Raw genomic sequence first — 25,147 nt, forward strand, 5'->3', positions numbered from 1 at the left:
GTGCAGAAATGCCATGCAAGGCGCCGAGAAATGAGACAAGGCAAAGTTGAAGAGTGACACTCCAGACTCTACAAGTCTCAATTAGCATGCTTAATGTTGAAGTTCATGACTTTATTTATTTATAAAAAGGCAAAGCGAGTATATAAATAGCAGCACAGTTTAAGATTGAAAATTTTGCATATGAACCAAAACAATATTTCTGTACAGTCAAATTGTCACCTGCGACAAGAAGAAAGTGGAACTGTTTAGCTGTGATGCACACTGCCGTGTTTGAAAACCAAACCCAGCACATCGACACGAACACATTACAACAGATGTCAAACACGGGGGTTACAAGAGTAATGACTTTAGTGTGTTTTGCAGCCTCAGGTGCTATGCATTCATGAACAATGAACAGTATAACAAAGAATTTTAAAGTAAAATTCCCATTTGAAAGCAGACATTTAAGACCATTAAGATGTGCTTGATACCTGAATGTTGGCTCTCCAACAGAATGACAGAAAGGAATAAAGGACCCAATCCATGTTTGGACATCATTAAATGTTGTGGCTGGACCTTAAATTCGTGCATAAACCTCAATGAACTGAAGCAGCACCGTAAAGAAGGGTCTTTCATAATTTTGCCACAATAATGCGAGAGATGGTATTTTGCGGAAAACTGATCATTCACATTCATCTATTCCTTGAAAAGATTCACCTTTGATTGTATTTGTTTGTGAAACTAAACAAATACATAAAAGGTGAGGACGGGGCTCAGTAATCGAAGTCTTACCAGTTTATTGTGGTTAAATCTAAATAAAATGTTGTAAGCCTCCACTTATAACTAAATATTTACAAATATCACAGGATGAACCCAATATTTATCCAGGTCTAGTATTTCTTTAAAAAAATAAATAAACAAAAAAAATTCAAAAGATCTAGATTTTTTTGGTATTATGAATGGCATATTTTAAATTAGATAGCAATGACTGATACCTATTGTACAGTTTGTGTACTCTATAAGGTTGTTCCCAGCAGGCATGCCAACGTTTACCCATATGAAGTGTTTTTGCACTCATATGCAGCTTTGCCAGAGCTACTGTGAGCCTCAAACCCTACTGACTTTTAGTCCCCTGCAGTCTAGAAGGGAAACTCAACCTCTTTCCACTGAAAACAAGGTAAGCTGACCTGCTTTTAGAGTGCTTTCTAAAAGGCATAAAACTGAAAGTGGGCATTGTGCTCCGATGCTACCTCCCCCAGGGTCTCCTATTGAGAATATTTGACGACCTACATTACTCGCTTGCTAACAGCGACTGCACTCCACTCAGAAAGAGACAGGTGCTGCTTAGTTTCAGGAACAGCCAAATGGTTACAGACAGAGTCCCACATGGGCAGCCTCACAAAGCAGACCGAAATAGATATGTGACTAGTTATCTCTTAAAGGGCGACCCGATGCAGCATTTGAAATGAAAGGACCGATCCACTGGGATGATAATCTCTCTCACTCAATGAGGATTGGCCGAGAGGACAAAGGTCAAAGTGGCAGAAAGACTGAAGTGCAGCAGCTGCCTCTGCAGTGGCAACAACATGCCCAAAATACAGTCAGCTGTGCAGAGAAGCCAGCAGCTTAGCAGAGGCAACATGATGAATAAGTCTCTTTAAATGCAAGGCTCAAGTGTGTAAAACAAGGTGACAAAAACAGGAGTGTGTTCAAGTTTTGAACTGTCCTCACAGATGTTCTGCCACAGCACATCAAAGCCATGATAACTTCCTCTCTCTCCCAAAAACTAGAAGTCAAACATGGAACAAGCATGTAGCGACACATGTCCCAATTATAATAATGGTCATTCCACTATTCTGTTGTATGTTCATGCAACCTAATGAGAAGAAGCGTGCACTTTTATCATATGATTTGTGGTCTGCTCGAAGCATCTGGGCAGATTTCCTCACCGGCAACATGCAGCTGCTTGAACCTGCACCCGTTAAACCACACTACAACAACAAACTTTGAAAACTTATCTGTTCATGTGGTGTCACCAGACAGACTTACATTGTCCTCTGAAAAGAGAAGTGTGAACAAAAGTATGTTGAGTCAAGTTGTTCATCCCTTTTGTTTGACAAAGTGGTTCATGTCTTTCAACAAGTGGAAAAAGCACTCACTCAAGCGCAGCATCTTCTTCTGTTTCTGACATGATTAAGAGGGCGTACCTGCATGTACAAAAAGGTAAAGGTTAGGGATTCTCTATTTGCAAACAGATGATGTGATAAGTCCAGTTTGAACCTGGAGGTCGGAATAAAAGAATGAATAAAAGTTTCCACTAAGGAATAAGAACATTTATGCTGTTTATCCCGTCGAACTTAAAGAACAGACTCACCCAGATCTTGTGATGTGTGCTTCAGACTCGGGTTAGTGGGGTATTGTGTACTGTGTCCGTCTTTGTGAACCGTAAGCTTTTAAACCCAGTACTGGATCACATGTCAGCTGGCTGCCCATGTCCACAATTGGTGGGCACATGCCCGCAAACAGATGGTAGATGGCATTAACTTTAAAGGAAAACATGCATTCTCTACAGGCCTCTATTGTCTATTTTTACATTTCAAAACCTCAACAGAAAAGCGTTGGATCAATGCTCTGAAAAGGTATCATTATCTCAGTTGTGGAAGACTTGGGACAGGTTAGAAATAATCTCTGCAAACCTATTCCTGTGTGTACAAGTATACAAAAAGGCATGGCTGATTCTCCACTAATCTCTCGTAAAACAAGGCTCTAATAGTTCATGTTGTGATATTGGTGATCAACATCATATATTTAGTTTTACTTCCACCGAACTCTTCTAACTATAATTTCACTGACTGTTATTCCCATACCAAGCAACCAACAAGGAGCCTAAAATGCAACTCACACCTTGTACTGGCTCCATCGTCGGCACCTCACCTTCAATTGAACATTTCTGCCTCAGCAAGCAAAAACACGTTATCAGCAACACCCTTTATGACCATGCCAAGCCTTACAGTAATTTCAGTGTGTGCTAGGAAGGTGCATTGGACACCACATTAGAGATTATGACTCACTGGATGTGGGTATGAGTCACGCCGCTCTGAATCGAAGTGAGCGAAGAAGTCGAAGTCTCAAATCTTTTCAGAAAGAATCCAAATAAGAATCACGTCAAATCAAAGACACAAAAGCATCATTTTCAGGTGGAGATGAAAAACTAATATATATTATAATCTTTCTTTTTCTGGTATCAGTCCAGATCTGAATAGTAACGATTTGTTGTGTGTTCTCAAGGAAGGACAGAAGTCTCTGAAGGCTCTTTGTCCATTTGCCGTGACTCGTGACGTGACAGAAGCTGTTCAAAATACATGGATTAATGCTGGAGCTTTTCTACACTTGGAACGTTTTCTGTGTCTTTTACGAATTATTTAAAAAAAAATTGATTTAAAAACAAAAAAAAATGTATTCAATGTCAGGATGACCCTCCTAACATAAACATTAATAGTTGTTACAAAAGAGTGAGATGTAAAATGGAAAAGCTGGATTGCAACAAAAAGAAAAGAAAGATAATAATAGTAATTATACTCTCTGTATAAATAATTTCTTTTATTGGTACTTTAACTGTATGCATGATCCATAGCTGTGTACCTGTAATCACTTGGTAGGTTTTAATTGTATTGCTGTGTGTACCAGCAGATCTCATTTGTTAATTCTGTGATTCGGTGGGTGAGAGGTTGGCTGCACCAGAAGCCTTCTGGTCTGAATCCAAAATTTCATTTTTTATCGCTTAGCTGTCTTGGTGCATGACTGACTTACAGCCACTCTTGTTTGTTTGAATAAACTTTCTCTTCCAGATTGTGCTGTTGAAGACCACACCCATGACACACCTGAGTCAACTAAGACAAGATCGTAAAGTCACTGAGGCAGATTAATTCAATTTCCTTCTTCTGGGCACAAGTCCACACAGAAATCCTCCGCTCAGCCAAGTTCTTGTTTTAAACCTAGTTTTTCCACAATCATTACGTGTGGTTAAACAAAGTCAACACCTGAATCTACTCTATGTTGGGCTGACACCGCCACCACGTGGCAGAAAGGAAAACATGCGGGAAGCTTTAGCTGCAGATTGTGCTTAATGCAGTTACATCCCTGTGTCTTGACACCATACAGAAAACTAGTTTCCTTTGCTTTACAGTTGTCAGACCTATTTTCTGTTTTCTTTAGGACACGTCAACTTGAGACCATGAACCCTTTGTGAACTGACTGTGACAGGGCCGATGGTCTTCACCGAGCAGAGCTGAAAGGATTCATGGGAAGGGTGGCGCTACATGTGATAACTGTCTAACATGAATATCATCCAGTAATGTCAGATGTCTTTTATATATGTCACAAGTATATAAAAGTATATACAACTACAACATGAATGATTATTAAGTGGGCTGATTAAAGTTCTCGAGGTTATCAATGAAATTGAGGCATTTCAGGAGGGAACAGATGTTTCCACCATCATGTGTTTAGCTTTTTATTCTAGATTGAAATGATACAAAATACTTGTCAGACCTGCGGTTAATTGTTTGATACTAAAGATCTTTATTTCTTTCCCTTCTGCTCAAAGAAGAAGAAATAACGAGAAAAAATAAAGCACACACACTCACAGACAAAAAACAGTACATAAAACTACATATAAGCTGGCAAGCAATGACAGAAATGTTTGGAAATGTCTTTTTCAAACTAAAATGCACAAGCTTAAGTGTGAAGAGAGGAAAAATCTGTCTTTTATTTATATCAGTGATGTAATAAAACTATCCAGGAAAGATATGAAACATGTATGATTGAATTGGGAGGACTCCTTTTTAGTGGAAAGTGGTGGTATTGGACATAAAATGCTTCTTCATTGGCACTTCTTCACTGGTTTTGGTCTTTTGCTGCATCAAACATCTTCTTGCGACCCTCCATGCCAGACATGGCCTCCACGTTCTTCCTCCAGTCGCTCACCTCCACCGTCTTTTCCTGCACATATGGGAAGGTTCAAATCTGTATGCAAGCAAATTTGCTAGTTACACTGGTTTTACTCTGTGAGTATTCAACTCCAGTACAAACTTGAAAAACTTACTTTCCACTCATCGTTCATGAAAAGTTAAAACCTGGAAGCTGATTAATCTGTTTCACTAAACCTGGGAAATATAAGATTATTTGAGCATAATTTCTCTTCTTTTTCTCTCAAACCCACCTTTTCTGCGTCATCCTTCTTGACAGATTTGAGGTTTGCCCGCAGATCCAAAGACACCTTGTGTTTGGAGCCCAGAACAGACCGCAGGATGGCGTCAGCGGACACCCTCACCCTTCTCAGATTGGGCCTCTTGAACTTCCCTCGCAAGTCTAGCACTTTGATGTTCAGATCTTTGATCTGTTGGAGAGATTAAACGGGGAACATGAAGTAGATCATTGCTGCCTTCTTTTGATATAACTTTATTTAAATAAAGACAAGCTTATTAGACTATCTTAGGAGACTGTATTCCAGCTTTGAATAGAAAATCCTTTTTTACATAGTTACCTCTCTGGTGTTGTGCAAGACTTTAGCTTCAGTATCATACCGCTCCTCATCCACCACATCGATTTTGGCATGTAGCTCTTCACACAATGTCTATACAATTAACATGAGATATTATGAAATTAAATTAGAAATAAATTGGAGAAAAGAAATCCGGCCAGTATCGTTTCAGTAAAATACTTATTTAAAGTAGTTGTGGCAACACAATAAATGTAAATGTAGAAAGGTACCCGCAGCTCATCCAGCGACATCCCGCTAGTCTGTACTGGAGGAATATTCTCTTCCAGGTATTTTTCCTTCTGCTCCTCTTTCTCTTCCAGCTCCTGCTCCAGTTCCTCTTTGGCCTTGGCAACCATCAAGCTCTTATGAACATGAGAAATTAAGAGTTAGTTTCTGATTGACTTTCTATCTGAGTGCAGAATCTGTTAAAGCACAACTCACCTTTAGCATGAGCTTGCGAGATGCTGACATTTTAGATCTCTTCTGCAAAAATTAAATTTCTTTTAACCTCAAAATGCAACATTTTAGTCATTTGATGCAATTTTGAGATAAATGCTTATCAAAGAGTTGTAATAAGAAAATTATTTAAAACCTACCTCTGGTCTGTGGACATGAAAGGATACAAAATAAACAGAAAGTTAGTATAACCATCAGTTATTGATGGCAAGGATGCCAACGTGCTGCAAAACTTCTATCATTTTTATTTTCTGTTTCCATTAATACATTTATTTGCTGCATGAAACTGGTACTCTAATTTGGAAAAAGAAACAAAACAGAGAGTTGGTACACTTACTGTTTCTCAGGCATCTTGGGTATGCTTATTCCCCCTGCAAGACAAAAATAAAACTTTTCCTAGTGATTTTTAAAAAATAAATGTGGGACTACTTTGCTCTCGTTAAGTTGGTCTTAACTTTAGGGCCTTTTTCCATCTTAACTCTCCTATACACTCAGTGTTAAAATGCTGGGAATAAACATTACCGTATACTGTAAATCTTTTTTCTATTTTACTTTTTGTTCTTTAGTCTTTTGTAACACATGGTCACTTGTTTATTTGATTACAAACACATGACACTTTAAATGTTGTGAATATTTTTGGGTCATCATTCCATCGTAGTCATTGTAGTGTTGCTGGACAAAATCAGCCGGTCGCCTCCCGGCGCTGATAGCCCCGTCTCCTGACGGTAAAGTGAAGTGACGCCAGACAGGGGAAAGCATGCAAAGCCCCCAACATGGCAGCTACTCCACATAGATAACACTTCCAGCTTTCACCCCCACTTTTCTGCAGGATAAAGACACAAATATAGACCAAGGCTCCTGGTTCTCAGAGCAAGACTTAAATATGCCCACGATTTCAGCAACAGTAGAGGCTCTGTATCCTGGGGTTTATGTGATATTCAGATGTCAGATTTGGGGTTTCAACATTTCTGTACCTAAACATATTCAATTCAACTTAACAGAAGGCAATAAAAAAATATAACAAAAATATCTGTTAAAAAGCTAGATGATTATGAAATATTAAGACCATTGTTTTACTGTATCTATTAACAGACATAAAACATTCTGAAAGTTATCACAAAAAGTATTGTTTTGATGCTGCAATATAACAAAAGTAGGTTATATAGTTTTGCATTTTAAGAAGAATGTATTGATATCATTCACTTAAGGATTATATAATGACTTGCATTTATGTGAACTTCAACATTAATGGAAGAACCCACAATTTACTGTTGTAAAAAAAAAATGTATAACTGTTCTGATAATTGGGAAAACAGTACTTTTAATTAGTGAAGCATTATTGATTTGCATTTAAGACACCAGTGAGCAGTTTGTAAGACACTAGTTCGTATTACTTTACATTTTCTTGCATAAAAATTGTAAATTTGATGTCAGTCCAAAATGGCATCATCTGAAATATAAACATCACTTTTTGCAGCCAGAGCTACAGAAGAAGATGTGCAGAAACAGTCAGGTTCTTCTTACCTTTCTGTCTTGATGCTGTGAATTCAGACACCAAAGTGATGGACAAAAGAATGTACTAGAAGATTTATCTGCGTTGACCCTCCTCTCTACTCCAAGGAGACTTAAATAGAAACGCAAACACACACACAAAGAGAGGAGGTGGCCTCGGGATGACTGATTGTGTGGCTTACGTTGTGTTGCTAGATTGCTGCTCTAGTTCTTAACAATAATGTGTGCAAACCCGTTTTTGCACCAGGTCTGGATAAGCATAGTCATTGACTGAGCAAAATTCTTATTATCTCGTTAATCTAAATATACAGTTGACTATAGAAAACTCTCACTCAATGACAGCAACTGTGTATACAAACAGTTGTGGCTACGCCTCATTTTCCATGTCGTTGGAACAAACGTAAACCAGCAGCAGTTTGATGTCACTGTTGAGTCTGCATGTCTTCTGCCCTCTCTGGGTCCGAACAGGATAAGAACCACAGGCAATGCTAAGCTGTGGTTTTATTAGAGGAATGCACTTTCCAGCATGCATATGTTTGAGGCCTCACAACTAAACGCTAATAAATTGCAGCAACATGTGATGCTGCCACTCTCTGATGCTAGGGTTCAGTTTCAATATGTGGATTTGGGTTTTGTGTGCACAACTATGTAGAAAGGGAAAAGTAAACATACTTAAATTGGTGCATTTGTGTGAATATTCTTCTAAGAGCTCAGATTACCCACGCAGAACAGTAAATACTTCAATCCCGGTTGTATGGGTTGTGTTTTGCAGAGCAGCTACACTAAATCGTCATTTTAAAAGCTGATCATATTCAAAATGAAACTTCTTTAACAGATGAAGCCACTTCGATTTCAGACGACCCACATCCACACCTTCAATCTGGTATTTCAAGTGAAGGTAGCGCCACCTGTTGGTACAATGAGACTGACATATTATTCCACACAATATATTTGGCATCACATTTAACGAAAGCACTTTTTTTAGTTTTGATACACTTATACGCTGTTTTGATGCAATGCCTGACTTGTGTCACAGGAAGCGCACCACTCTTGCTGCTGTTTGCCATGTAGTTGTTGGCACTGGGGTCTTACAAGAATTATGTTAATTTTTAATAAGAAAGCCTTTACTTTCTTGATTTTTATGTTCAGTCTCCTTTTTATGTTACAGCCCAGCAAACTGGGTCGTAACAGTAACTGTGCAAATAGGCGCCCACTCCACAGTTAACTTATCTCCCAGTAATCACTCGACCTCACTATCTAAGTAAAGGCACAGTATATGTGGGAGAGAGTAGCTGAGTGTGCATGATGGCTTCCACTCATTTACTGTAGGAGGTCTTTTACATATTTTGGTTTACTACAGTGGTGCTGAGAACCCACTTCAGGAAGACATGAGGGAATAATTTCAGCAGAAAATGTGTTAAAGGAGCAGGTTCACTCTCCTCACCATCCCTAATAATCAGTGTCATCGTCTCATGAGCGCTGGTGTCCATGTGAAGTCAACAGATACAAACGTCTGTAATCACAGACTCTCCCATCTTCCACTTGATGGCGCCTCTCTTGAGGCAGTCTCTTGCAGTGTCGCTGGTCAAATAGTTTATTGCTTTGTAACCTTTTTCCAATTAGTTTTTATCTGTTAAAATCATGAAACAAAAGGTTTCTTAAAGATGAGTGCAACACATCTGGGCTGAAAACAAATCTTTGAATTTGTATGGCTATCAGAACAGCTTTTAAGGTGTCTGCTCATGAGAGGGTGTTAAAAAGACTTTTAAAATTTTTTTTTTTTATTAACATACAGTGCAAACAACGACAAAAGACAACATCAGTATGCGTGTGTGTGTGTGCGTGCAGTGTGTGAGTGTAAGACCCCGTCCACACGTAGCCGGGTATTTTTAAAAACGAATATTTCCCCCCTCCGTTTATAAAAAAATTTGCATCCACACGTAACCGAAGATCTGCGTTTTCGACCACATTCATAAGCATTCTAACCTGTAGATAATCTGCGGCTCCCGGGAAGCTGCATCTCCGCGGGCACCGCGGGGGCTCCGCGGGCACCGTAGGGTGCGCGTCGCCGCGTACCCTACGGTTGTAGGCTCTGTGTCGGTGTAACGCAGTAAGCGGTGGTCAAGACCAGAGACCATTTATTTAATAGCTTGGAGAACAGATGCTGGATCATCTGTAGTAAACAAAAGGCGCACGTCAGAGCAGATTTGTTGTTGTTTTGGCGCATAATGTGACGTTCGAAAACGCAAAACTCCGGTTGTGTGTGTCTACACGCATCTACATAAACAGAGTTTTCAAAAATCTTCACTTTTTTAAAGTTTTTTTTTAAGAGTTTTTTTAAAGCTTCGTTTATTTGCGTTTTCGTGTGGATGACAGGTCAAAACGTAGGAAAATATCTCCGGTTTAGCAGATATCCGCAGATATCCGGCTACGTGTGGACCGGGTCTAAGACCGTCCATTTTTGAAACCTCCGTTTATGTAGATGCGTGTAGACGGACACAACCGGAGTTTTGCGTTTTCGAACGTCACATTATGCTCCAAAACAACAACAAATCTGCTCTGACGTGCGACTTTTGTTCACTACAGAACTGCAGATGATCCAGCATCTGTTCTCCAAGCTATTTATTAAATAAATGGTCTCTGCTCTTGACACCGTTTGCTGCGTTACACCGACACAGAGGCTACGCCGTAGAGTACGCGGCGACGCGCACCCTGCTTCGCAGTGCCCGCGGAGCCGCGGAGGTGCAGCTTCCCCGGGAGCACTGTCATAAAATAAGCTGAGGATTAAGGTTTAAGATGATGTTAAACACATGACATCTAAAACTCCACAGCACCGTCGCAACAACTATGACACATCTCTCTCCCTGCACGTTTGCTCAAACCTGATGGCGGTCAGTTTTATTGTGAGGTGGGGATCTCACGCCACAAGCTCATTTTGTTAATATTGGCCCTCATTTAGTCCCGTGCAGGGCGCTGCCTCCAAATGAAAGAGCAACAGAAGAATACATATTTGAAGTGCGTTAGGTGTGTGTGTGCAGGAGGATCTCAGTGGAAACACCCACATCTGCGCCTCCGCGGAGCCGCGGAGGCGCAGATGATCTAAGTTAGAATGCTTATGAATGTGGTCGAAAACGCAGATCTTCGGTTATGTGTGGATGCAAATTTTTTTATAAACGGAGGGGGGAAATATTCGTTTTTAAAAATACCCGGCTACGTGTTGACAGGGTCTAAGATGATGAAAATAGATACATAAATTGAGAATATTAATTCGAGAGTAAACAAATAAATAATTATCATATAGAGTGGTGTAGCATGATATCATATAAATATAGCATAATAATATAGTAATATCCTAATATAACATAATTTTTATAAAATATAACATATAACCAAATTATATCACCATACTATTATATATAACAATATAATAATACTATAGTTTAACATCCCATGAGATTTCATAACTTATATAATAATATGAAACAATATATCATGATAATGCCAGGAATAATTATTAGAGTTAAAATTGGTGATTTATGTTTTGCAATGGGGGGTGAGGTCAGACCGGGGCGTCAAGGAAGCGAGCAGGAGGCCCCCACCAGACTCCAGTTGCCCTACTGTGTTGATTTGTAGCTATTTTGTGCCCAAATCAAATAATCAAATAATAAAGAGTTCAATTGGTTGGCTGCAATCGCCATAGCGACAACCTGTCATTAATCGTGTTAACAGAAAGCCTGTTCAGACTACCTCCGTAAATCTGATAAGTAATGTCACGCAGTGGTAAGCGGTGTTATATACCAACATCTATAATTAGATACTGAATCATGTGAAGTAATTTGCATAAATTCACTTTAATAAAGCACTGCATTTGACAACTATGACTTTTAAAATTAGAACTTGTTATGAAGTGACGACTATAAACATATAGCAAGAATCCCAAAGTTTCCTGAAGAAGAAAACAAAATCAAAAATTGGGTTTATTATTATTATTGTTATAATTTAATAGCTTGATGAGCCAAAAGGCTACGCAGCAGCTTTTAGGCGTGGTACAGCCACTAATTTCAGAGCAATGGTTTTCATCCTCTTTCCAAGGACCAATTAATGACCAGAAAAAAGGAAATTGAAGAGGTCAAGGGAGTGGATCTTCTTTCTTTCTTTCTTTCTTTCTTTCTTTTTTCTGCTCCTAGAATGATGTACAATAGATGAGCTTGTATCCGTTTGTCCACAGAGATGTTATCAGGGGGGTTGTGGACAGAAAGCAGGACAGTGGATGCTTAGTCTGCTGCATCCTTGTCAGTGACCTGATTTGTTTTTAAATGATAAAAGTATAAAAACATACATTTCTCATATATAAGTATAAAAACATAGATAAAGTGAAAAAAGAGCAGTGAGACAAGTGTACAGTGCATGATGGGAGGTCCCCCTGTACCAGTGGCCCATCACAGCTTCACTGAGGCGATGGCTCAGTGTCACCCAGGTCGGCATTAAGTATAAGCTTTATTAAAAAGGAAAGTTTTAATCTTAATCTCAGGGGTAAGGAGTTAAATCATTAAGAAATTCATAGGCAACAATTAAAAACTTTTTGTCCTGAATATAACAGGGAGACAAAGAGAAGAATCCAAAGTAGAGAAATATGATCTTTTCTGCTCACTCTCATCAGACCTTTCGCTACAGCAGCTTTTTGGATCAGGTGGAAGTTTCTGAGACATCCTGATTTAAAAAGATATCACAATTGTCCAATTTTTTCAGTAACAGTTACAGGTAGAAGCTTTTCTCACCATGGGACAAGATGTAGTCAATTTTGGGCCATTTTGCTCAAAAACACAGGCAAGAGCTTTTCAAAGCTGGGACTTGAAATAAGGATTTTTATCTCCAAATAATCCCTAATGACACATGGTCATGTATAACATGTACTGCATTTGCTGTTCCCCTTCAGTGAAAAGCTGACTTCAAGAGCATGTTCAGGGTTTGTTGATTGGCTGATGTCAGCAAGATCTGAGTTACACTTTCCGTCCATTTATTGAATCTTAAGAACTAAAACCTTTGATCCGCGCCCTTGATTACGAGGCTTTGATCATTGCATGGGTTTCTGGTGCAGTTTTGCTAGCGATGTGACTCACAGATGTGGATGCCAGAACAGGCAGGAGCCCCCCACCCTGACACCCGGCGGCTCCTCGGCTACCACGGCTGCCTGGCACGCCGGCCAGGGTGCCAACGCCTCGGCGCAGCCAGAGACGGGGCTGAACACTGCGGCCGTTGTTTTCCACAGCATCTGTCATTTCTTTCTGTTTGATGGTGTATTGAAGGAATAGAAAGCACAACCGAGACCGCATAAACATACAGAGATTTCATCAGAGCAGAAACACACAGACAAAAACAATTGTGTCACTCTGTCAAAGTCAATGCCACAAGAAAGAAAGAGAATGGTTTGCTTTTGCATATTTATTCATGTCAATGCAAAAAATGCAAAATAAAAAGCATATAAGTATAGTCAGACATGTACATCATTTGACATGTAGAGCAGTGTGAAAGGCTTTGTCTAAACATTTTATTCCCACGCTCATTTCAAGTGTTTTTTAGATATTAATCAAGCATGCGTGTGTCTGGATCCCCTGACATCTCAGCTTATTAATTATTGAGTCAAAACACGCTGCGGTCATCCAAACACAGTTACATTTCCATGTTTTTTTTTTTCTTTAATGTTGTACATATAAACACCAATCTGCTAGGTGGAAGCTGCGTGTTGTGTGTATCATTGCAAGTTGCCTGCAGCAAGAAAGAAAAGGGCAGATGTTGACTGAGAGTCTGCAGCTGCGCTATCACAGCGCACCAGATCTCAGCCCCACGTGGGCCGAGGCCTCGGGCTTCACTGGGCGTGAGCCAGAGCTCCTGCACCCTGACCAAAGCCGAAGCCCTTGGGACCGAAGTTCTTTGCGTAGCAAGCTGTGAAGGAAATTACAATGCATGAAAATTCAAGAGGCAAATGAGAAATTTGAGTTGAAACTCTGCACATGTTTAAATGATCAATACTGAAAGACCCATGTTTTTGTTGTTTATTTTAATTACTAGCAAAGATTATGAATGCGGATTAACATTGGAATTTGGAGTTAAGTATTGTGTGGTAAGAGTGGCTCTTTAATTTCATTGTTTCCAGAGTTAAATGGAGGTATGTGCCGTTTGGTAATTTTCCTTTTAATAGCCCCCTTCTGTGCTCTCTGGTAGTCAAACTGCAGACACACGTGGTGTTCAGTTTTCTGTTTAAAGTAGCACCTAAAGATCTGTGGAAGATGAATATGGTTTAAAATATTGTGCTGTTCTTATGGACACATTTAATCCTAATAATTCATAATAATTTACAAAAAAGCCAAGTATAGCAGACTCCTTGAAAAATGGATAAAAATGCATCAAAATGACCATTGACCAGAAGCTACTGACGTGCTGAGCTTCTGTATGAAGTCATTTTGTGCAACTGGTCCTGTTATGCACGTTAAGGTTTAACTCAATTTCTAATTGCGTCCATTTATTTTGTCAAATACCATGAATTATTTATGATCAGTGATGGATAACTTTGATTGGAAGGGTGGTATTTTTTTGTTTCTTTCATGATCTGTGTGTGTCTTTTAAGCCAAGTGAAATACATGTTTACTACTTATGTAGCAACATTTCGAAGGATGAAAGAGTATGAAGCTGGTAATACTTGTCTTATCGATCCCTAATCAAATTTTCCACCCATCAGGCACTCAGATTACCCGCCCGCTGATCCAGTCATGCACAGACCTTTGCAGTAGATCTCCCCGTCCCTGTCGGCGACCGTTGTGGACTCCAGGCCTTTACCACACTTAGCACAGCGAAAACAGCCCTTATGCCACGACTGGTGAGACATTTTTTCTCAGTGTTAATTGTATTAGTCATCAAATGAATTCGCAATATACTGAATCTTAAGGTAACATTTTTGTTTTCCTTACATTGCCTCCCCCGATAACCTTCTCCGCCGCGTACACTGTCTTCCCACATCGAGGACACACTTCTGAGCCTGCCGATTTCTGAGCAAACTTAGAGGAGTTGGGGTTACTTGTTGGACGATGAGGAGCTTGTCTGTCCAAAAGAGATATGATAAAATCATGCACACGGCAGATTGCAGCACTTCCCCCCACCATGTTCAATTTTAAATCAAGCTTTATGAAATAATAAATAATATCATTCGTCATCGTATATGTTGCAGCTGTAGAATATCATACATCACTAAATAATGTTAAAATGAAAGGAAGAAGTGTCACTCTGCTCACACTTCAGGCTTGATTCCAAGTCCTTCTCCTGTGTCCATGCTCAGCGTTCCTGCTCCACCTCCAAAGCCGTAACCTTTTGGTCCGTACTTCTTGCCGTAGCATGATTTGCAGTAGATCTCGTCGACATGAACAGCCACCGTTGTACTGTCCAAGTTCTTCTTGCAGACCACTTACAACAATAACGGAGGTGGAAAAACAAATGCATCATTGTTATCTTGTATGGGTTCTCCGGCATTTATGGCAAACAAAATGGGTTTTTCAAAAGGAAAAAAAAAAATCATCCATGGCAATTTTTACAGACGTCACAACCATGAGCTATATGTTACGTTTTAGACCAGAATAAGGCATAACCACAGTGTGTCCGGCAATGATGAGATAAATACCACTCTGTGCTGGAAGGGGAGTTTGTGTTTGTTCCTCTGCCTTATAAGGAAGACCAAACCTTTGTCACATTTCCACTGGAGCCAAATAAGGCTTGAGATGTGTGAGTGAAAACTTTCTCACTTCCCCTTGCTCATGCCAAATTCCTTTCATTCTTTTCTGCTACTTCAGATGACTTTAAGGAGTCTGTGGACATGAATAAAGGTGATTACCTTCGAATTTCAGTACTTACTGCACAGAAAACAGGACTTATGCCAGCTCTTTCCCTCGCACTGCACTTCCTCAGCAAAGTAGACAGTTTTCTGGCAGCAGCCGCACTTGTTTCCTCCCCCGAAAGGCATTCTGCAAACACATGGGGGATGAGCTTGTATATGTCTGTCGCTTACTGTATATATAATGATTAGGTCAGTGTCGGTCGACACTTGAGGCTTCGTACAAACAATACCTATAAAAGGAAGGGTACTAGTTTGATGTTTTCTTTCCTTTGAGCCTGCTTGCTTCACTGCATATCTGAAGGGCTGTTCAGAAATTATTATAACATGCAAAGTAGCTGCCAGCAGCATGCCTCAGATATCACCAAACCACGCTCAATAAAATGATGTCAGACTCTGTATATGCACACACCACACAGTTTCTTCTTTTGAGAGTGTTTTCATTTTAATGACATCCTAAAAAGCTTGAGACGCATCAGCGTGGAGATGATTTGTTCGCTGAGAGTAAATTATCTCCTGGATCGCTCTGGATAAACAGGAAATTCTCCTCATTTTGTTTTGTAATCACACATTAACAACTCTGATCTTTGCCTGTGTTGAAGACGTTGCAGGGGTTTTTTTTAATACATTTTTATAATTTTTTAATAACAACTAATCTTTTGTAATAGCCTAGGTCTTGTTTTAATGTGAGGTGAAGTTTGTTTGAGGATGTTTACATCAAGAATCCTCATCCTAGGAGTTATTTCCCAGCTGATAATTGTCCAAATGACAGAGGTTTGTAAAATCAACCCCTCCCATCTCATACGATACATATGTATATGTATATAATCTGTTTTTTTCCCCATGTGTGCCACTTCATTGCATGACATACAAAATAATAGGAACATTCGTCATCTTCTTTAAATGAGTTCATAAAAACTTATTTTTGAAACAATAAGAAAGCCTATCGCTAAGTGTGAAGATGGCTGTTCAGTTTCATTCTTACCTGTTGCGAAGTTAAAGGCTCCTGCTGCGTGGATATTCAGAGCAACTGAGGGTGGACAGAGTTGAGAAGAGACATTTGTTTGATGAGTAAAAGCAGAGGGAGGCTGTGAGGACACGAGGCTGAACTGTGGGAGGAGTCAGGACACCGAGACACAGAAAGAGAGATGCAAGGAAGGGAAGGACAAAATTAAAAGATGCTGACTGACAGATGATTAGGGCATGAGGTACACTGAGATAAAGATTTGCTGAGAAAACACTTGACTGAATGTTGGATACAGCTGACAGAACTTGGAGATTCAGTGCAGTAACATGATGCATCACACATTCAAAAAAAAAAAAAAGATTCAATTATTATTTTTCTCTCTGTTGAAGTTATTTCTGAAATAACTGATCAAATTTAATGTTATCCATCCTGGCTTATGCAACATTTAACACAAATTAGTTACTGCTTTTACATTCTAATTCAGCTGGATATTTTATAAAATGAAAACAAATGACTGACAAGAACGACGATACACTTCGCTAAATAACATCAGGGCTGTATTCTTGGCTTTTTGAGGGCATGATACCTGATGCCCTGCATAGACTCAACACTGCTTGTGCCAGAAGAAGCAAAGCAACTCCAAAAAATCTGAGCCCCCTCCAAATTTCTTTTAAAGCTTTGTTTATGTGAACACAGAGCTGATCTGACTTACAAAAAAGCTTGTTTTATCAGTCACAGAGACGTTGTAGCTCGTCAAAATACAGTTTAGCAAATTGTAGTCTGGTAAGTTTGCTGCCATGTATGGTTATGATATTTTTCTTTCAACGATGGAGTCCTCTTGGGTCTTCTTTCACAGAGCCTTTTGTTGCTCAAAAGGATATGAATGATGCAATTAGACAGTAATGAATCCCAACCTTGTAGTCCTCACTATCCTCCCTTTGTAATAAATCTGGGGTTGCGTTTCTACTTGCAGCCATTCTTGGAAGTTGGCTCGAATCCTCTGGACGTAATACTTTATCAAAATAAGTATGGGAAAATAAAGCTGCTTGGAAATGTTCAGCCTTTCTTTTTATACTTTTTATTGATTTACTCAATTACATACTGAAAGTATGAACATAGACACGGGGCAGTTGTTTTAAGCACTTCTCAGGAGGAATTATTTACAATTTCAAATAGCCATAAAGGTACCAACGAATTAGTCCACATCTGTAAGACATTAGAAAGAAGAAATGATAAAAACTGGTATAAAAATGAATTATAAACAAAAAGGAAAGCCATTGTAACTCAGTCAAAATTCAAAACAGGACTACATTAAAAGTCATAAGTTGCCTCAAGGTAATGAAGCAAACCAAATAGCTGTGAAAAAACGTAATTAAAAATCAGGGGGGGTGTTTTATTTCCAAAGGAGCTGCAACCTTATTTGACCCTGATTTGTGTATTCTTCAAGGAGGCTTTTCAGCACCTTTATTTTACCATCAGTGATGGATATGTTGAGGATGCATCATGTTGCAGAGTTGATTATTGTGATTTACCATCAATTCTTAATTTCCCCTCAGCTTAGCAGCATGTTTCAACCCATCAAAGCTTAGTCAGGAACAGGAACCTAAACTTACTGGCCTCATTTTCCAACTTGCAGGTAAAGATCCACATTCAGAAACCTCTAGTGTGTGGATGATCAAACAGAAAACATTCAGAGGTTGGAGGGCTGATGGAGAAAGACTCAGCAAACAAACCAGAGATTGCTGTGTAGAGGATACGATTCTAGTTTAATATTAATTCATATTTTATAAGTTGCTAATTAAAATCCTTATATTTTATCAAAACTGAATCACCAGAAGTGCATTAAGTTAGCAACCCTAAACCCAAGAAAAAAAATCAAAATAAAATTACATGACAATATAACAGAAAACCAAATCTCAAAAATATGCTGTATTAGATCCACGTGTAACAAAAATACATTAAGATATGCATCTCTCCCTTTAACAATACAAGCCCAGCAAGGACGCTGGATGAGGTGGGAGGGTGTGGAGAGGAGGAAAATCACGTGGAATGAGATGTGGAGCATGGAGGCTAATAGGCTCAGCTTCATCATCAGAGCCACTTATGATGTCCTGCCCTCTCCAACCAACCTACATCTCTGGTATGGAGAGGACCCAGCCTGCCTGCAGTGTGCAGCCCCAGCAACCCTCAAACACATCCTGGTGGGTTGCAAGACCAGCCTGACTCAAGGAAGATACACCTGGCGCCATAACCAAGTGTTGAAGTGCTTGGCTGCCGAACTTGAGGACAAGAGGGTCACCATCAACGCCATGCCTTTCAAAACCCAGACCACCCTCCCACGGAAGACAACATTCGTCCGACAAGGGGAGAAACGGAGAACCAAGCCATCACCTCCAAACTCAGGCCCACTGGACACAGCCCGGGATTGGGAAATGCGGGTAGACCTCAGCCAGAGGCTCACTTTCCCGCCAGAAATCGCAGCAACCAACCTGCGCCCAGATTTGGTCCTCTGGTCCAAGTCCTGCCGGCGTGTCTTCATTGTGGAGCTGACTGTCCCGTGGGAGGATAACATCGACGAAGCATTCAAAAGAAAAAGGCTGCGTTATGCTAACCTAGCAGCTGATGCTGAGGCGCGGGGATGGAACGTAAAGGTGTGGCCAGTGGAGGTTGGCTGCCGAGGCTTTGTAGCCAGGTCCACCACACGGCTCCTGAAGGAAGTTGGGATCAGAGGACAGGCCCAGCGGAAGGCAATAAAAGAACTTGCCAAAGCAGCCGAACGGAGCAGTCACTGGCTGTGGCTGAAACGGAGGGATGCAACATGGGCTGTTTGATGACCACGGGGTGCCACCATATGACACACACCCAGGTCTGATCAGCCTGTGGCGGGCCAACCTTGGAAGAGGGTGTATTGTGTTAAGAGGCCGAAACACCTGATGAAGACAAGGCACACAACTGATGACGTGTAGATTTGGTGGTGCCCCGCGATCCTGTCCAAACTCCACCCCACAGTCATGTCCGATAGGAGTTATCGTGCTGATATATTTTAGGGATATTAACAGCTAGTCCTATTAAGAATCCTGACAGTTCAAATCCCCCTGGGTTGAATTTACAACAAGATTTACCTTAATGATGTCTAAAATGTGTTTAAAATAACAAGGCAATGACATTTATTTGTGATTACACAACTGTTTTGGTTTTAACCAGAGTTTAAGATATGTTTTAAATAATGCATAACTGCTTGCCTCTCTAACAGTCGGGGGAAAGCAATCTCCATTTTCCCAGCACTCGTACTGAAAATGCTGACTGACCAGATGCAGTCTTCCTGAAATGTGGTAGCTAATCTCCCCAATCTAATGATATTGGCGTTATAAAACACACAAGTTTTTTATTTCCTAATTACACACTCTACTTTCCCAATTCTTTTCACCTTTTATTGGCTATAGCCAGGAGGCTTAAAGCTTGTAAAACCTTTGTAAAACCACTTCAGCACCAAACTACACAAAGACTAAAGTACTGTTCAATCTCTCATTATGGTGGGGCATTCAGCAGCAGATTTGCCACATATTTCCTTGTATAGACTTATAAAACTGAACTTGAACTTCATTTAGGCAACAAAGACAACTCAATAATTAATGCTGTTGCTGCTCTCGGTTTCTTAGAAGTAACACGTGTGATGAGGCTTACCACATCAAGCTAAAGCATTTGTACATTTCTTGCAGATTTCAGTCGCTTTTGCAGTGATTCTCCTCCATACTCGCAGCCTTATATTCTCATTACTTATTTCAACGAACTGCCTTCTTTTTGTTCTTCTTTTTAGCATGTGAAGCACATGACAGACTACACTTATGTCAGATGACTGATTTGGCAAGTTAAAGACATTCCACTGTTTTGCCATAAACAGCTACTGTATATTGGTTGCTTGTTATCCCTCGTTGACGGAACTTTCCCACTGCATTGTCCTAAAACTGAAGGGCTGTGAACAAATCAAAACTCATACGACCAACAGTGCACTTATAGAGGTATTTTTTTAAATGGGTAAATAATAATAAGTAAATCTAAAGCAAGAAGATCCTAAGTGTCTTATTGGATAATAGTGTGATTGTTAAGTCTGCTTTTAACCACATATGACATTTTTTCATGATATTTTGTCTGCAGGGTAAAATGTGAAGCAGGATGCGGTTCAGTTTGTCCTTCAACTGTAACAGAAGTGATAAGAGATGTTGTGTAAAGTCCAAGAGGTCATTCATAGCGGTGGGCAAAAATATCAATATGGCAATATATCGTGATACTTTGCCGGCCGAGTCGATATCGATATTCCGAATTTAGATATAATTTTTTTTCTTTTTCAAATATTAAATCATGTATCAGACGGGTTGTAAATCCACTACGACTTTATCTTATACATGGGCTTAAATAATATTGTTAATGTTGATCTCATATTAAAGGAGCTTGAGGCCGGATTGTGGCAAGATTTATGAAAAAAATCCGTATACGTTTTAATTTTTCTAGTAATAATGTCAGATGAAGCGTTCCAAACCCAAAAGAATGAGCCCTCTAGCGTATCTCTCCTTTGCCTTGAACAGGCTGTGTGCTGCAAAATGTGCTGCAATTTGGTCCCGAATTTCCCGCGCTGGGCTGCGGATGTGACGTCAAATGACGCTGCATGTGCGTTCTCCCCGTTCTCCCGTGCCGGCTTCACTGTTGGCTGCAGTACCCCCAACGGCCGTCGTGGTGAAGGGTGGCGCTAGAGAGTCTCATTTCTTAAAAGGAGCCTCATGCTCCTTTAAGTAAATAACATGAAAAACTTGTGCAAATGTGTTGTAACTTTAGCTTGTATGGCATGGATCATTTGAATTACATTGTTTTGCCTCAGTTTTTCCCATGAACTATCACTACAATCTGATGTACATGCAACTCATATTTTAAGATGCATAATGCCTTTTACAGTTTTCAACAAACGTATGTATAAGTATAACATTGCAATATATTGCAAAATTTAGATATCACAATATCATGAATCAAGTATCGTGATGTGTATCATATCGTGAGGTCCTTGGCAATACCCACCCCTAGTCATTCATGAAATCTTTGTAAATCTGATTAGATTTGCACATAAATCCTCTCCGTCCTAAAACCTTACTCTCATGAACATTTCTTTTTTCTTTTTTTTTTTACCCCAATTTTTACCCCAATTTTTCTTTTTCCCATTTTATCACCCAATGATCCTACCTAAGTTAGTCCTGGGCTACAAACCCCAGGAGGGCCCTGCACTGAGCTCAAGTCTCCTTCTTACTTGGGGCCACTTCTTTTCACCCGACAGGGTGGCGTAGCGCGTGGAAGGATCACGTTGTTCCGGCCGGATCCTCCCCACCCCATCTGGCGCCCCGGTTGGCCAGAGGGGGCATGTATAGCTCAGGACTGTTGCATGTTTTTGTGAGGGTAGCTCCCATTAGCTACCCAAGGGAAGACGGGGAGAACATAAAAACTCCACACTGAAAGGCCCTTTGGCTAACCCCACTCAGGGTGTGGGTGCTGAAGTCATGGAGGAACTTAACACACCCACACCCACAGCGTCCCCGGCGAGAAATGAACCCAGGACTTTTCTAGCTGTGAGATGGCTGCACTACCAGCTGCGCCACCGTTAAGGACGTTCAAGAATGACAATCAACTGTAAATTGGCAAAATGCTCCCGTTGCTCATTAATAAGCATAAATCCCCTCCATGGACTGACATATAAGGAGGTGATGATTGCTTTGTAAAGGTTCATCCTCATTCTGCATGATGATCTGTTGATAAGACAAATGTTAGAAAAGAGAGCAGAAGACAACATTTTAGAGGGAGCAAAGATGAAATAATTTAACTTTGCTGTGTTAGCACAGGAATGAAATGGACCAGCAGGTGAGAAATCTATTTTCATGAATATTGTGTACATTCCAACAGTAGAACCGTTTATTCACAAATTGATTCATGCTCATGTTTAATGAATGAGACCCAAGGTGTGTAACGGAATAAATAGATTACCGTCTTCCTTGGTTAAGCAGATTTCTGTTTCGAGAAATAAACTGTTGTTTTTCTTTTTTGTGACATTTGTCATTGCATTGGCTACAAGGAAGAAAACATATGTAGTCTATTTTTTCTGAAATCTTGCTTTATGTGTATTAGATATAACTTACAGGTTGCATTATTGTGAAAATGTATACATAATTCATTCCGTGTAACATGATTTGAGTGTTTTTATATGTACATAACATGCAAATTATGAACAGAAAACAATGATTATGTAAAAGAAGAGAATGAAAAAACAGGATTATTGGCCTTTTGCTGGAGACCTTGTGCTCTGACATTCAACAATTGTCAAGGCAGGAACTCATAGCCTCTGTTCTTCAGTAGACATGTGACCTTTCATCGTTTCATCATATACTTACCTGGAGAAATCCAGAGGCCCAATTCCTCACATTTTGGAGTATTTCATTCTTACTCTTCTTTTCCATTCAGTATGAAAGTATTGATATCTACACTTCAAGAATGGCGTATATTTGTATCTTTCAAAAAAAAAGGATCAGGAGAGGTGAAATCAAGAGGGAGACATTCGATGGATAGTGATGCCGCTTGGTTTGCGTTCCTCTCTCTCTGAGCCCTCCAGGCTCTTCACCATCATAGGAAGAGACAATGATGAACTCAAGAAGCCTATTTATAGCCTGTGATGGCCAACACTAGCCCTCTGTCTCTCCTCCGTGGACATCCGCCTTGGCGAGTTGTGGAGTAAACGTGCATGTGACTATCCTGACAGAGCGAAAGAGTGGGGTGGACTGACAGAGACTCAGTGGATTATTCCAGAGGATGAGGAGAGAATAGGAGCCAAAGGCAGATAAGAAGCAGGAGGGACTGTGCCGGGCTGTGGTCCATCTATCAGTGAGCGGAGGAGTGGTGGTTGCTCGTTGGAGTCTGATGGAGGAATTCAGCATTCCTTTTTTCTTTTTTTCTTCCCTGTTGTCATGTTTGACCTGACCTGAAGCCAAGATTCTTCTGCTAATGGTCCTGCTTTTGGCTCCATTTTTCACAGAAGATTTGCCAAGTCACCAGGTGAGGAGGAGGAGCTGGAGGAGGTGAGCTGGATTCACGCTGAGAAAGAAATTGTGGCTGCTCTGGTGTTTTTGGCTTATATATGACATTGTTTGTTTACTGTTACTGCTTATTTCAGTAAATTAATATTAATCTAATATAGCTTCATCCTGTACTTTTGAATTAAATGTTGTTTTGGGTCTGTGGTTTTATTTTTACTGTACGAATAGATTTAATCAGTAAGAGACATTAATTGCCAGCCACATTTGCTGTTTTACTGATCACGTATCACGGAACTTTACTTCATTTAATTGTTATTATCTTACTGTATGTATTCCCCTGTGTTTTAATTCACAGACTTATATTTGTCAAACCTTTCTTTGTAAGCACATCAGTCTTACGGTAACTGCACTGGCCTATACATACTTGGTAATATACTGCAAAATGATTCATCACAAATTTCACAAGCAAAATTAATATCAACTCTACTGGTACAAAAGGTAAATCTCAAGGTGTCATTATCCTTTCCCAGCTGAGAGAGGTGCAACACTGCCCTGAGAAGCCTGTAATATCACCATTCAGTAATATTATGCAGGCTTCATGATATATACTGTATATTTAAAAAAAAAAGGAATGACAAAGTATAATTGAAGTGAATTGAACTGAGTTGAATCTAATTCATGTTGTAACCAGTCAAGCTCTTGTGTTCTCCCTCCATTCCTAGCCTGTTAACAAAAGCAAGTTGTTCAAACACAAGTGACCAAAAGTATTTGAAATAGTTTATGTAATGCCATTAGAATGGTTTTGAATCTAAAAATATAAGACCAATTCAGTAAACAAAAATTACTACATGCATGCATTCAGGGGAAAGGAAATGAGATAATTGTGTTATGCAGGGGGATTCTGGCAGGATGTCGGTGCTGAACGACTCTGTGTCCAATCAGGAAAGTTGGATGTTTCACTAAATCCACTGCGCCTGAGCTGCAGCACGCTTTCTGGCCCACATGAGAGACGCAGGGATGCAGTTCTTTAATTTAGTCAGCAGAGGTCACATACAGGCAGAGATTATGTTTCAGTGGTTTAGGGACACACCCTGTTCCCCGATTGTCTTGCTGTCTTCTGGTATGTACTACTTGCTGTAAACTGTGCAGATGCAAAAGGCATCACAGGGATAAGATTTATGAACTGAGGCAGAACGTACAAGCATTGGAGTGTGAAGTGCACAATTAATAAGCTGAGAGAGAAGGGTGAAGGACGAGGCTTGTGCTATCACAATCTATTCACGTGAGCTTTCCGTACCTGCCAGTGCACCTACTGATTTTTATCTTTGCACCTTTAATTAAGCAGGGATTAATTCCCCCACTCTGTGCAAGAAATCACACAATCAAGATAACAATTTGTATCCCAAGGTCAGATAGTAAATGTCAAAAGGGTCTCGGTGAGCAGATTAATTACATGTTTCTGGTTATTTCTGCGTCCAGCCACTCCACAACTCCGACTGTAATCCTTACTTATCTCCTTTCTGTGACTCAGCACAGACTCTCATTTCCAAACCGCTTTTATCAATATACTGTCATCGGGAACATAATTCATCCCAACGAACAATTTCAGTTCAGTAAGAGGCAATGTCAACGAATGGCCAAGAAATTTATCATGCACACCACCATGTCACCGTCGGTGTCCAGCCTCACACAAGTGTGCACGTTGCTTCATTGCTCTTGGCACACACTCAATTCTCCCCACCACATGT

At 40.1% G+C, this 25,147-nt stretch overlaps 2 protein-coding genes across 3 annotated transcripts; both read right to left on the minus strand.

The window, feature by feature from the left end:
* Positions 1-4,461: 4,461 nt before the first annotated feature.
* Positions 4,462-6,150, minus strand: LOC133449114 (troponin I, slow skeletal muscle-like; the record flags this gene model as incomplete). Its single annotated transcript, XM_061728247.1, has 6 exons — positions 4,462-4,980; positions 5,201-5,377; positions 5,525-5,614; positions 5,752-5,883; positions 5,963-6,004; positions 6,118-6,150. Coding segments are annotated over 6 exons (579 nt in total), but the record flags the coding sequence as incomplete, so codon positions are not given.
* A 6,761-nt stretch (positions 6,151-12,911) lies between these two features.
* csrp1b (cysteine and glycine-rich protein 1b) lies at positions 12,912-16,450 on the minus strand. Of its 2 annotated transcripts, XM_061728446.1 has the most exons (7): positions 16,354-16,405; positions 15,602-15,674; positions 15,389-15,498; positions 14,776-14,944; positions 14,455-14,584; positions 14,267-14,360; positions 12,912-13,432 (listed from the first exon to the last, which is right to left on the minus strand). In XM_061728446.1, exons 3-7 carry the CDS (start codon positions 15,495-15,497, stop codon positions 13,356-13,358), a joined length of 579 nt encoding a protein of 192 aa, XP_061584430.1. In that variant the 5' UTR covers position 15,498; positions 15,602-15,674; positions 16,354-16,405; the 3' UTR covers positions 12,912-13,355. The 2 variants fall into 2 exon arrangements, with proteins under 2 accessions (XP_061584430.1, XP_061584429.1); XM_061728445.1 differs by lacking the exon at positions 15,602-15,674 and having other exon boundaries at positions 16,354-16,450.
* Between the last annotated feature and the right edge of the window lie 8,697 nt (positions 16,451-25,147).

The sequence above is a fragment of the Cololabis saira genome, chromosome 8 (assembly GCF_033807715.1).
Source record: "Cololabis saira isolate AMF1-May2022 chromosome 8, fColSai1.1, whole genome shotgun sequence".
NCBI lineage: Eukaryota > Metazoa > Chordata > Actinopteri > Beloniformes > Belonidae > Cololabis > Cololabis saira.

Coding starts and splice junctions, on each gene's coding strand:
- csrp1b (XM_061728445.1), bottom strand. CDS start 15,497: ATGCCTTTCGGGGGAGGAAACAAGTGCGGCTGCTGCCAGAAAACTGTC. Junction 14,945..15,388: donor TAAGTCCTGTTTTCTGTGCA/GTAAGTACTGAA, acceptor TATTGTTGTAAG/TGGTCTGCAAGAAGAACTTG. Junction 14,585..14,775: donor CTTGGAATCAAGCCTGAAGT/GTGAGCAGAGTG, acceptor TCTTTTGGACAG/ACAAGCTCCTCATCGTCCAA.